A 14418-nucleotide genomic window follows, 5' to 3' on the forward strand; every position below is an offset into this window, starting at 1 on the left:
GGGGGTTGGGGAAGAGAGTGCAGAAAGCAGGGAACAAAGTAAAGAGAAAATCAAAACAATGTCAAATATGGAAACCATTAAAATTAATCACTGTACTGTTAAAGGTGAAAAAAATTTGAAAAGATGTCAACATATCCACAGAGCAACAGAAGAAAGAGAAATAGATGACGGACCACGGCCTGTGGATCTTGGCAACGTTTTTATCAGTAAGGTAGATGCTGTGCCTGGGCAATGTGGTTTCTATGGTGCTTTGATTTTACTTTTCCTGAAGAAAGTGGAAAGTATCAGTTTTATTGGCTCAATCTGCTGACTACTCCTTTATTGAAACAGTTTTTAAGTTTCTGATTATGACAATGAAGGGAAAAATCTTTACATCTAAAATAGTTATTTAGGCCTATTTATAGGCTTAGTAAAAGGAAAGCAGGAAACTTGCATCCGAGGTACAAAGGGATCAAGTACAGGCTTTCGTGTAACCCACTGCAGCAGCCTGATGAGCAATTTCCACCCCAGTGAGTATCCTGCATGTCCCAAAGAGACACACGGGTGTACGTTTGCTTTGTGTCAGAGTCTGCCTGCTGCTTTCACTACCTGCATCCGTATGGTGGGGAAACTCCAGAAAACAACTTGGGAGAATTCGTTTTTCTCCATGTAGGCCACTTAGCTATCTTGTTCAAATATTCCCAGGGAGATGTTAAAAAACAAGGTATTTCCCAGATGCCTGGATGGATACATAATCTGGCCTCCCACTGTCTGGCCTCCCACTATTAGAGGAGCAAAAAACCCCATAAGTTTAACTGGTCAAGACTATAAAATCCCTAGTCTATCTGTTGGAGGACCCACCTTTCCAGTCTCACTGGTCAATCACCTGGTGATAGAACCACTCCTAGGAAGGCAGGTTCACCTTAGGTTATGCTAAATAGATGGGCGGAATACCTGGTGTGTTAATGAGGTACCAAATCTTTCCTGCCTGGAGTCCCGCCTTGTAGTGCAGAACTCAGCAGAACTTCTGGACCAGCCACAGTCATGTAGGTCTCCGTAAGTCTGTCCGCCTTTATTTCCTCCAGAAAGGCAAAATTTTCCCTTTTCTTCTTCATGCCTTTCTTACTAACCATGCTTTCTTTAAGGCTTTGGGCTGCCCCTAGCACCTTGTAGTTCTTTACTTTCTCTAAAGCTTCCTTCTCCCAGCCACATGTCTGCCAGTCAGCCACATGTCTGACCTCCATGCAGGCTCTAAACCTGCATGGCTTCATGGCTTTCTTTCCTTCTTCCCACCATTCACCTCCTCAAGGCAGCTGCCAAGATTACCAGCTCACCTACCCTGAGCAATTTTCTTTAAGATTCTAATAAAATTGTAAAAGCTTCCATTTGGGTCCATTCTTAAATTTCTTTATGAATGAAACTAAGACACTTCTAGGGACCCTTTCTCCCCGTTTCACCACTAATACCCACACCCCCAGGATGATTGCTTGGCACATACCACAGAGAGCAAGTACAAAAGGACATCTCAGCTGTAACCTTCCCCTTGAGATTCAGAGTGTTAATATGCAAAGTAATACTGAAAAATCACCACCACTCAAAACAAAGTCCATGAAAACAAGATTTTAAAAAGATTCTGATTCCATTCTTTGCTCATGAACTGGGCTGTGGAATAGTGGCTGCTGATACCTCTCAGCGCCCTTAACTTCAAAACACAAAAGCAGGACATAAAGAAATTGGGTAAACAATGGTGTATGCACGAGGAAGGTGCCCTGGGTGATTACGGGACATCCATATTCTCACTGAATGGGGTACCCTAAATACCCATCCCATGACACCTCAAAACCCACGGAAAACAAAAGTTGACATTCTGTCTATGTGATTCTAATTCACCAATTGTGTGTCATGGCTCAAGGTAGCACCTTGCAAATACTTGCAGGATGGGGACCTCACATTCTATCCTGCATACATGTGGAAGCAATGTACTGATGGAAACCCTGCAGGTCTATGCACTAATAAAGAAGCCATGAAAGAGGAGGAAGAAAGACCATAAATAGTTCCCAATTTCAAAAGTCCTAGGTGCAAAGTCTGTAATTTCAAGATGTACCAGAAGACATGCAAATTTAACTAAATCCTTCCCATTTCCTGCTGAAGAAGGAAATCCAAAAATTTCCACAAGGAAAGGGATCCCTAATCCATGGAAGTAGCCCTAAGTCTTTAAATGTCACTAAAATACTTTTCAAAAAGAACCAGCAGGTAAACATTATTTATTCCAACTAAAGCTTGTTCAGGATCAAAGCATTTTTGAAACTGCAATTTGCATTAAGCAGAAATAAGGATTTATTTTAATATCAATCACATTATTAAATACTAGAAGTCATTTCCTCATTGATATTAAAAGTATTGCATCCATCAGGATTTCTTGTTGGAGGAAACATTTTTAGAATCAGGGTCTCCTTCTCAGACAAAAGATCTGGTGCCTTCATATGCAGAATTTCCAATGGGTTTTGTCAGGTCTCCTGCCCTGTTTCTAGTCTTCTATATGTTACTAAAGGGAAGGTTAAGGCCTATGGGAAAGGCCTAGTGTAGGAGTGCATACCAACTCTAAGACTGGCTTTCTGGGGATGCTTATCTGCTTTGCCAAACCATACTGCCACTGATGATTTTCAAAAAGGCTGGCTGGTTTTATTTTATCCTTCCTGCTGCGAATCCTTCCTGTGGTTCCTCTGGCAGAAGTGAAAACAGATCTAGGTTTCTCTTCTCCCCAGAAGAATTCACTTAGACTTATTCTAATCTTCAGTTGTCTAATGAATCTTAAAACTCTCATTTATTAATCATGCCAGGGTTGCGGTATTGGTTTCTTGCTTTTTCTACACACAATAAGAAATGGCAGGCCAGGGGCTGCAGATGTAGCTCAGCTAGTAGAGTACTTGCTTAGCATGTATGAAGCCTTGGGTTCAGTCCCCAGCACTGCATAAACTGAGCATGGTGGTGACCTGTAACCTTGCACTTGGAAGGTAGAGGTAAGAAGATCAGTTCTAGGTCATCCTCAGTCACACAGCAGGTTTGAGGCTACCCTGCATTATTTGAGACCCTACCTAAAAAAAAAAAAACCCAAAACAAAAAACCCAGGACCTAAGGGAAAATGGGAGTGGAGCAGGTAAGATGGATTATTCAAGTTGGTAATGAAACCGGCTTCATAGAAATCAGCTAAAGACCAGCTTGCCTGGTTTGGAAATGTTTTACTGGCACAAAGCCCATTTGTTTACATACTGTCCATTTCTGCTTTGAGCAGAGTGCTGTGAAGAGAACACGTGGACATCAGACCTGACCTCCCGACCTCCCCGTTCTGTGTCCCTGTAAGAAAAAGTGTCCTGTGAGGACTTCAGTTGAGAAGATTGGTAAAGCAGCATATAAGCATTCAGACTAGAGAGGACCCCAGCTCTGCTGGTATCGCTGAACTTTATAAATGACAAGCTCAGACTCTTGTTTCTTGGTTCAAAGTATAGTCTAAAACCCAGGAACTTTTCTTGGCTATAATAGAGAACCATGCATGGCAAGCCTAACTGAAGACACAAAGCTCACGGAACTAAATGAGTGGACAGCTATCTCATACAGGTACCCAAAACATTGATAGATGCATACCGAATCTTCCTTCCTCTCCCTCTTTATCTCTTAGTGTTAGAACCTGTTCACTGAAATGAACTGAACAACTTCATGGTATTCAGATTATCAATGGTAGAAATGGAGGAGAAATAGAGCTCATTTAGAAAACCTTTGGCTGGGAACTGGTCAGAACATCTCCAGCAACTTTGGCCTGTTTGCCTTTTGGACAGTGAGTGTATTAGTGAAGTTGAATTGTGGTGGCAACCAGCGAAGGGGCTCAAGGATCCCTCTACAACTCCGTTTTTGGTCACCGAGTATCTGAACTTTCTATCCTTGTGACCCCCTTCTTCCATATATATTCTGAGAGCTAAATCAATTCAGAGTCCCTTTCTAGGAACTGCAAGTTCCAGAAGCTCTCTTCCCTAGCCTTCTGAGAAGCTAGGCTGGAAAACAATCGAACAATGGCAGGAATAATCCATGCAGTTCTCTACAGTGAAGGGGTCTGAGCAAGACGGAGCACAGGGAAGCTATCTGAGTGGGGCAGTGCCATCGCCAGGACCCTCCTGAGTGATGCAGACATGAACACGTGGGACATTTATTCCTAAGGACATTGTAGCATGAGCTACTTGTGGCTATGTAGGCCTGACGCTGGCCCTCTAGCCCCCTTGGTGACCTAGTCACCAAGGCATTTCAATAATCCATTTCATCTAAATTGCCAGAGGAGGTCTCTGTCACTTGTAGAGTCAAATTGATACACCAAGTAATGAAGGATACAGGTTCCAGGATCTCAAGTACGAGTCTTCATTATTAGGGACAGCATAAATTAGGAGGAGAAATCAGAGTTTCAGCTAACTCCCCAGAATATGCAAAATCTCCGACAATACCATATTAATTTTTTTTCTTCTTTCATCTAAGGACAGTGAAGAGGAAAACAAGTGACTTGAGAGCTCAAATTAATGGAATTTTATTATACCTATTTGTTTTATGTTGAGAGTTACTGAAGATTTATATTGTCCTTCAAGACTTCCTCTTTGTTTCTCTTTAATGATCAAGGACTCTACTTCTATCACTATGGTGGCTGTATTTCTCTTTCCTTGTATGAGTTCCAAGATTTAAGACTGACTGGAACTATTACTATTGATTTAATTCCGCAGTTATTTATAGTCACGCTTTCCTCTGAGATAAATCAGTCATTATTATTCTATGTAATAATAATAAACAACTAACATTCTCATTTACGTTTTTTCTTATAAGGAAGCAACTGAGTCTGTTTTGAGAAATGGAAGACTATTTTTTCTCCTTTTCCATTGATGGAAGGAAGATGCTAATTTTTCTGCTATGTAGCTAATGTAAAGAGATTCCCAGTTTTAGACAGCAATCAAGGAAGGTTATAGGAAGTCATTCCCACCAGAGGTTAATAAACAAATGGCACAATTTAATGGTACAATAGAAATTGATGTTAAAATTAATTAAACATAGAAGTCATAAATTGATCTTTCCAATGTTAACTTTTACCATAAATTCCACAAATTTAAATGAAGTCTTTTTATAGCTCAGGATTCTGGGAAACATTATTCCTAAGAATGACAAATGGCTTGTTCTTCTCGATTTCCTTCTGTTTTTACTTCATAGCTCTGTCAATTAGCAATGTTCACTTAACTTCTTTAGACCTTTTTTTCTCTCATCATAAAAACCAATAACTAGCTGGGTGTGGTGGCGCACACCTTCAAACCCAGCACTTGGGAGGCAGAGGCAGGCAGATCTCTGTGAGTTCAAGGCCAGCGTGGTTTACATAGTGAGTTCCAGGCCAGCTGGGGCTACAGGGAGACCCTGCCTCAAAAAAAAAAAAAAAAAAAAAAAAAAAAAAAGCCAATAACTAAACTTTACCCTTCATGAATATGAAAGAATCTAACTAAGAAGGTGTCTGAATCAAAGGGCTCAATACATTTGTCAAAAATATTCCTCTTTCTCTCCCTACATGTTTTCTTAAAGAGCAAGGCTTGAATGTCCATTTTCACTTGCAAGGAAGAGTTATAAATGATGACACAGGATTGTGTTGATGCAGATATATGAGTTCATTTTCATTTTTGAGAAAATTCAGTAATGCCATGTGCTTTACACAGGACACTAGACTCCAACTAATTAAATATTCAGTTAATTGATCTAATGTATAGGATTGGTGGTTAAGGGACTTTCAATTTCAGTACTGTTCTGAAATTTCTTCATACCCATCTGTGAAAGCATAAGCATATCAGAATGTGTTGTGTCCTAAAGAGGATCTTTAGTCAAAACTGCTCCCTAGCACAGCTGCTTAGAGAAGACAGGGCAGAGAGTGGACGGCAAGTGAAGGGTGAAGAGGGAGGGAGGCCCTTGCAGCCTAGAGTCTAAGAGGTTTCAGAAGGAAGCAGAAAAGAGACCTAGCCTGTGCTATGTAAATGGTAGATAGCTCATCTCAGCAGGAGCAGTGTGAATGAGGATGTCAGGAAGCAAAGCATGGAGACTCCTCAGTAGAGAAAATGGTTCTGTGAGATGTCAAAGGGCAGAGAGAAGTGTGAGGCTGGGCAGTAAAAACAGCCTGTTGCCCCTGATGACTCTTTTTGCAAAAAAAAAAAAAAAAAAATCCCCAATTTATTCCTTTTAAACACTAATTTTTCCATAAATTTTAATTGAATTTTTGTGTATTTCATACAGAACATCTTAATCATCTTTATACCCCTTCCCCACTGACACCATCCTACAGCCCCTGCCCCCACTGGAATTCATTCATTCTGTGATTTGTGTTAAGGCCTAGTGGGTCAAGTTAGTGTGCCCAGATTTCCCTCAGTGCAAGTTCATCTACTGAGGTCTAATCAGCCTATCTAGAGTCCCTCCCTTTAAGAAGATCAGCTCTTCCTCACCCAGCAGTAATTGGCTGCCAATAATTCTTTGACAAAGACTGGGGCTTGTTGTCCACTTCCAGAGTTCTGTGCTGGGTTTTTGTCTGCTTGAGTTTGCATGGGTCTTGTGCATGCTGACACCATTGCTGTAGGTGCAGATGAGCAAGGTCCCAGGAACCTGTAGGACTCCCTGGCTCTTACAATCTTTCTGCCCCCTCTTCCACAATGGTCCCTGAACCCTGGATGGGTGGAGTTTAATGTAAGAGTCCTGTGCACAGACCCACACTCTGCAGACTCTTACTCTCTGCACTTTGGCTATTTGTGATCTTTTTTGTGTTCCTGGCCCTCTGTTGCACGAGGGAGCTTCACTGATGAGACTTAACAGATGCATTAGTATCCTCTTTACCCCTTGTTAAACACTAATTTTTAAATTACCTTTATTTTGTTATTATTATTTATTATTGTTATCTATTGTGTGTGTGTGTGTGTGTGTGTGTGTGTGTATGTGTGTGTGTGTGTGTGTATCATGGTGTACATACAGAAGTCAAAGGACAATCTGTGAGGGTTCTCTCCTTACATCATATGGGTTCTGGGGACCAAACTCAAGTCATCAGCCTTGGAAAGCACCCTTATCCACTGAATCATTTCTCTGGCTTCTTTTTAAACTTTAAAATGGCATGTTATTTGACATTTTTGTATGTTTATGTATGTGTACACACATGTGTGTGCATGTGCACATATGTATGGAAGCCAGAAGATAACCTCAAGTGTTCTTCTGGCATAGTCCACATTTTAGACACATTTTGAAGCCTTTCATTGGCTTGGAACTCATTGGCTAGGCTGGCCAGCCCCTGAGGCAGCTAAGGTCTTCCTCTTTTCACCTCCCAGATGCTGGGATGGTAAGTGTAAACCACCACACCTGGTTTTGTAATGTGGGCTCTAAATATCCAACTCAGGTCCTTGCAAGGCAAGCATTTTATCAAACGAGCCATCTCTCCAGCCCCCTCAGATACACTCTGTGGTGGTTTGTCTCCTACAGGCTCCAAGTACTCTTGGTTACCATTTGGTGGTTCTGTTTGGGGAGGGTCATGGAACCTTTAGGAGTTGGCTATGCCGGGGTAAGACTCCATCATGGCACTGGAAGCAGAGAGCGCCATACTAGAAGTGAGTGCTCAGCTCTCTGCTCTGGCCACTCTGCCGCCATGCCTCCCCACCATGATGGACTCTCACCCTCTGGAACCATGAACCAAATGAACTCTTCCTTCCATAAGTTGCCTTGGTCATGGTGTTATCACAGCAACAGAAAAGCAATGATACACATTTAAACTGAGCTAATCAGAGTCTGCGGGGCACTGGGAAAACTGCATGATTTTACCCTTGAACATTTGAGGTGGCACTGTTCCTAGCGGTGGCCGAGCTGTTTGCATTTCCTCTTGTCATCACCTAAACTATCACACAGTTCAATCATTTCTGTGTATACAGCCTATGATGCAACAGTATTTGTCAGAGAACTTTTTTGATTACCTGCCCCAAAGTACCTGCCTATACCTGAATCACTCTTTATCCTCCTCACTAGCAGATGATACACAGTTCCTAGAAAAAAAATCTGTTTACTGCTTATCATACTGACAATGAGAAATGTTCAAGGAGAGCAAAACTGTGCCACTGGATTTATTTCTGGTAAATTGTATCTAGGCTGACAGTTAAGCAAAAGTATGGATGGACCATCTTTCTGAGCTACAGAAGCTTTGATGTATGAGCTTATGGGTGGCTACCCCATAGCTCACTGGGATGGGATGTCCAAAATGGCACATCTGCTGTCATTTCAAAAAGGCAGAGAACTTTTTGTGAAAAAAAAAACCTGTATTTAGAGCTGGGCATGGCGGCACATGCTTTTAATCCCAGCACTCAGGAGGCAGAGGCAGGTGGATCTCTATGAGTTGGAGGCCAGCTTGGTCTCCATAGCGAATCCAGGCCAGTTGGGGCTACAGGGAGACTATTTCAAAAAGACCAAAAAACCAAAACCAAAACCAAAAACAAAAACCCTACCCTCCAAAACAAACAAAAACAAAAAACAAAAAACAAACCCACATCTGTATTTAGAATTAGACTACTGGACTGCTTAGACAATCCCAATTATTTTGTTGGCAACATCAAAGCATCATATTAGGAGCCATTCGAACAAAGGCATTCTCTCTTGTCAGGTCTGATCAGGGTTCACAGCCTGTTTGATCTGGTGCTTGCTGGCCTTGACATCCACAATGAACACAAGTGTGTTGTTGTCTTCTGTCTTCTTCATGCTGACTCAGTGGTGGGGGAATTTGATGACAGCTAGTGGTCAAGCATGTTTCTCCTGGAGGTATTCTTGCAAGGGTATTTGGGCTGCCTCCAAGGCCATGGAAGGCTGATGATGTGTGGATCTTCTGTCTGTGGCTGTGGACGCCTTTCAATGCCGCCTTCTTGACCTTCAATACCTTCGCTTGGCTTGGCTTTGGGAGGGGCAGGAGCTTCCTTTTTCACTTGTGGTGCCATCTTGGCAAAAAGCAAGAACTTTGTTTTTGAGACAAAGTCTCAGACATTCCAAGCTGGTTTTGAACTTGCCAAGGATGGCCTTGAACTTCTCATTCTTCTGCTTCCATTTCTCAAGTGCAGGGATTACAGGGATGCACTACCATACCTAGTTTATGATGCTGAGGATCAAACCCAGGACTCTGTGCATGCTAGGCAAGTATCCTGTCTCTTAGATACATCCCCACCCTTCCCCCAAGGCTTGATTCTGCTGTTCATCTGGCCCAGATGGCCACAAGCTCGTCCACCTTTGTGTATGGTATAACTTCTCCTATTGGACACTTTGATATTTCTAACTTAATACTGTACTTGAAAAAGGAAAAGTTGCCTGAAAATTAGAATAAAAAACAAGTAGGACCATGGCTCACTGGTAACCTCAACTTTGAATTTAGCAGTCATGCTGACGAGATTTTATAATAGACTTAATATTATGAAGCTGACCATTCATTTACTTAATATTGTTACAACACATCTGTAAACTAGATATTAGGTGCCAGGTGCTAAGGACCATTGATAGCGGAGCTTACATGTTGGGTATCTCAGGGAAAAGACCTACATACTATCTTCATTCCTTGTAAGCCATCTTAAAACACTGTAGGTCTAGGTGGATGGAAATCAATGAAAAATCAAAAGTTAAGAAAAAGATATACTGTATTCCTTTATCTTCCAATTTTCATTTGTGTTTAAAAGTGCCCTGGAGGGGGGTCACATGTCACCATAAACAGGAGGAAGAAGTGCTGCATCATGCTGCATTTCTGCAAGAATGGAAATCTACATCTCCCACTCTAGTAGAAAGGATGACTAAAATCATTTATGACGGCCAAGACAGGGGAACAGGGAAAAAATCATTTTTTGTTTGGAAATAAGATTAAATCTTACTTTTCTGAGAGGTCAATTAATGGGCTAAAAAAAGGACACAAATGTTTCTTGAGACCAAATTCCTGTCCTCTTATCCCTTGCCTCCACATTTTAATTAGTGTACATTTGTAAAAAATAATAGTTTTCACCGTGACCTTCCCATACATAAATACAATGTACTTTGCTCATGTTTACCGTCCTTCACTTCCTCCTGGCCCCACATCCTGCTGATCTCCCTCCCCTCAAATATGCTCCATTCTACTTGTAGATCTTTTAAAAAATCCAGATTCCACAAATGAAACAGGCAGTATTTGTCTTTATGAGGCTGGCCTATTGAATGCAATATGATGATCTCCAGTTTCATCCATTTCCCTGCAAAGGACATAATTTCATTCCTTTTTATGGCTGAAGTGTATCTCATTGTACACACACACACACACACACACACACACACACACACACACACACACCACCTACCTACCTACTTTGCATTTATCACATTTTGGCATATGAAAAAATTTGAGAGCTTGAACATTTAAAAAAAAGAAAAATCCAATTCATCTGACAAAAAAAAAAAATTAATTCCAGTAATAAGACAAGACTGAATTTGGGTCTTTAGGGAATTTAATATTTTGTATTTTTTTTTTTTTGGTCTTTTTGAGACAGGGTCTCCCTGTAGCCCCAGCTGTCCTGGATTCACTATGGAGACCAGGCTGGCCTCGAACTCACAGAGATCCACCTGCCTCTGCCTCCCAAGTGCTGGGATTAAAGGCATGCGCCACCATGCCTGGCCATATTTTGTATTTTGTAAAGAATATATAGTCATTTTAAAGGGAAGAAAGATAAAAGCAAGGAACGCCCACATCAACAGTATTTTTTAACAAGCTGTTGGTAGCTACATTTCTGCTGCAATCTCCTCAGAGACTAGACATATGTGCATATGAGTGTGTGCATGTATGTGTGTGGATGCTCTCTTCTGCACATGGCCAAGTGCAAGCGCCTAAAATGGACAGGATGGAAGCAGATCAAGAGCTTTCTGAGACCCATCCAGTAGCAGACTGCAGAGCCACCTTTGGGAGTGTCAATGGCAGGACAGTGGCTGGGAAGAGAGGGAGGAAAAGAGGATGGGGTCTGGCCCATTTGCTCCAAGCACCTGTGGTGAGCCCAGTTTTGTTCTGTGTTTGTGCTCAGGGAACACTTTGCACCCCACTTGGGGCTGGCAGTGCTGCTTGGGGCCACATGAAGCACTAAGGAGGCTGCTCCTTGTCTGTTCTTACTCTGGCATCTGGAGCCCTTCCTAACAGTGAAGAGAGCCAAGAAGTGGAGCATGAGGAGAAGAAAAACCACCAGTGTGTCCCCTCTACTGCCACAGCTGGGCTTCTTCTGGAGCGCTGCCTCTCTCATGGCTATTTCACAGAAATGCAGCCTTGCTATTTCTGTGTTGCCATAGCAGCAGCAACTTCTCAGAACATACTAAAATTTTCCCTCCAGAAGTTACTGTCTGCATGTATGAGACCACATAGTTGGTTCCCTAGTATTAAATCTCTGAAATAAAAGTTTGACAGCTGAGGTCTGGCCAAGAACTGCTCCTGTTATAGTTAGAACATTCCAGACACACTAAATGATGTGAATGATGGCTACAAATACTCATTCCAATTATAAAAGAAAAAGAAACTGGTATGCACCAATCTGTGATGAAGGTAGGTTCTTCCCATGTAGCTAAGCATCTGCCAAGAAAAATATGTTGAGTAGGTCTGCACCGTACCTGTCACTGAAAGTCGATCTTCCGCTCAGCACTTGCTGGTTTCAATGAAACTTACCTGTAAGCAAATCGCCAGGTTCACTCTGCAGCCAAATGAAGTACTAACAGCCCGTGGATGCAGGCCCAGGTCCTTAAAGAGCTTTGAGAAAGACTGTGTGAGGGAGATCCGGGGACGCTCTTCTGCCACAACCACACACGTCCTCACCCGGGACAAGTCCAGTCCTCGTGCCTGGATAAGGACAGGGATAATGGAAATAGGGATGTAGCTGTGTGTGACCTGGACACCCTTTCCCTCAGAATACCACAGGAACCTGCTCATCATGCCCCTGAACCCAAGTTGTTCACTAAACCATTCCAGGAGACAGTTACAAAAACCCAAATCACAGATATTCAGAATGTTCAAAGATGCATAGTACACATATGTCAAGCAACATCAAGAATCATGAGGAAGGAAAGGTCAAGAAGGTTTGGGAAAGAGGAAACATTTGTGTGCATTCATATAAGTGTGACTTAACAAGTTTATACACATGATTGGGACTGGAGAGTGTGCTCCCCCTCGCCACACCCACCCAGAGAGAAACAACCAGTACTATTTATTTGGATGTCTGTTTTTTTGTTTTGTTTTGTTTTTTTGAGAGTGTGCATTCTTACAAGTGTGACTTAAACATAATGGGGGCTGGAGAGACGGCTGAGAGGTTACAAACACTTACTGCTCTTCCAGAAGACATGTACTTGGTTCCCAGCACCCAGGTGAGGCAACTCACAACTACCTGTAACTCCAGCTCTAAGGGATCCAACTTTCCTTTTGGCTTCTTTAAGCACTTATACACATGTGGCATGCGCGAGTGTGCACACAAACACACACACACACAACACACACACACACACACACACACACACACACACACACACACAGACAGAGAAAGGCTAAAAATCAACCTCAAAAAAAGGCACATGAGAGAAATGGGAAAATCTAACGCAGAAAGGCAAAACTAAAATGCCTAGTCAACTTCACAATGACAGTTCTCCATTGTATCTCATGAGATTTGAAAAGTCACAGTCCAACTCTCATTATCAAGTGCATCTCCATTTCCACTCTAAACACATCAAGCATTTCTCAGGTTCTGCAGCAAATTTAGACAGCTAAAGTACACAACAAAAAGCACAAAGGGAGGAATTCAATAAACGGAACACAGACATTCCCTGGTGAAAGCACACACAACCCAGCCAGGCAAGGGCGATAAGGTCAGGTGTGGAAAGACCTCATCTCAATGTAGTGGTATGCAACAAATAATACTGGCTGTAGTGAGGGCAGAGCTGCTGATGCAGAGCCTCCCCAAACCAGTCCCTCAAGCGTTCTTTGCGTAGTTACACACAGGACAAGGATCCTAAACGAAGAGGAAACAAAGCTCGTCATAATTTTACACGTTTTCAGGCTGGGCCTTCTGCATGCTAAGCATGTGTTTTACAGTGACCTACACCTCCAGCTCTCAAGATAACTTTGGCATTAAATATGGTGCATAAACATAATTATATGCAGAGAGTTGCACAGGAGCACTAAAATCTGGGTCATGCTAATTAACAATTTTATTTGTGAATGTTTGAGAGGCTGTGCCAAATGGGGTTTGCAGCAGTAACTCCAACTAGAGATTCAAAGTTAGCTCTCTAATTCCTAAGTGTAGGAATGTGGAAAAGTTGCTGGATCCCCTAAACTTTAAGCTTCTCATCTTTTAAAGGAGAATATAGTAATTGATCCTGTTTGAGAAAGCTGTGGTAGGCATCAGGTAAAAATGTAATGTGGTTAACTATCACTTGATTATAGTATTTATTATTATTATGCACGTGCCAGCAGAAAAGCTGGTGAAAACATACACAACTGTTTTGTAATACGATATAGATGGACTTGAGTGATAACTACACCTTATAACTCTCCTCATATAAATATATAACTTCAAATAATTGCACATTTATTTACATAGCTTAATATCAAAGTTGCATATTCTGTTTTCTTGCATTGGGCTGAATAGGAAAACAAAAATGCAAAAGAAGTAAGTGTGTACACCACTATTTTTATTAGTACACTCACAAATATAACTATAATCTGCAAAGATACAGAGACATATACACTGCACAAAGGCAATGAATAGTGGGATGACGTATGAGATAGAGCCTATAGTATTTCTCTCCTGTTATCTGGAACTAATGACTACTCAACTTGCCATAAAAACATGTCTACCAAATGTCCTCAGTTTAAATGGAAGAAAACAGTAGTCTTACAGAGTGGCAATCATAAAAAGAAAAAATAAAACCAGAACACTGTTCAATTTGCTATAAAATGAATATTAGTTACAGTATATAAAATCAGTGTGATCCAATGAACTAAGTATTAATGACTAAACTTACAAGTTCCCACTTAAACATCAATGCCAAATAGTAAAGTTCATTGAAAAACAACTCTTACACACACACACACACACACACACACACACACACACACACACACTCACCTCTATAAACACAAACAACTTGAAGATCTTTTAGCTAAAGCTAGAGGAACTTAAGACAAACTACCTTACATATTTGCTTAATTTCTGTGGCAGTGGTAAAGTATTCATGCTGAAAAAAACCCAAACCTCATTTTTTGTTGATGAGCAATCTGCAAGCAGATCACACCTTGGTTCTTTGGAAGGGCCATGCTGACTTCACCCACGTGTGAGTGTCCATCTTGGGACCAGAGTAGTGGGAGGTGGGCAGTTGCTAAGCTCTGAGGTC

The 14418-nt window shown here is 41.6% G+C and overlaps 1 protein-coding gene across 5 annotated transcripts in view; it reads right to left on the reverse strand.

Moving 5' to 3' along the window:
* Dip2c (disco interacting protein 2 homolog C) overlaps nucleotides 1-14418 on the reverse strand; it is a gene marked incomplete in the record, with an annotated part of 458386 nt that overhangs the window by 26533 nt on the left and 417435 nt on the right. For all 5 annotated transcript variants that reach the window (XM_029567488.1, XM_017800185.2, XM_029567487.1 and 2 more), the window contains 1 exon segment: nucleotides 11705-11875. In XM_029567488.1, the coding sequence (XP_029423348.1) occupies nucleotides 11705-11875 (171 nt within the window).

Source organism: Nannospalax galili, unplaced genomic scaffold (genome assembly GCF_000622305.1).
Source record: "Nannospalax galili isolate Female #2095 unplaced genomic scaffold, S.galili_v1.0 scaffold399, whole genome shotgun sequence".
In the NCBI taxonomy this organism is placed as follows: Eukaryota; Metazoa; Chordata; class Mammalia; order Rodentia; family Spalacidae; genus Nannospalax; species Nannospalax galili.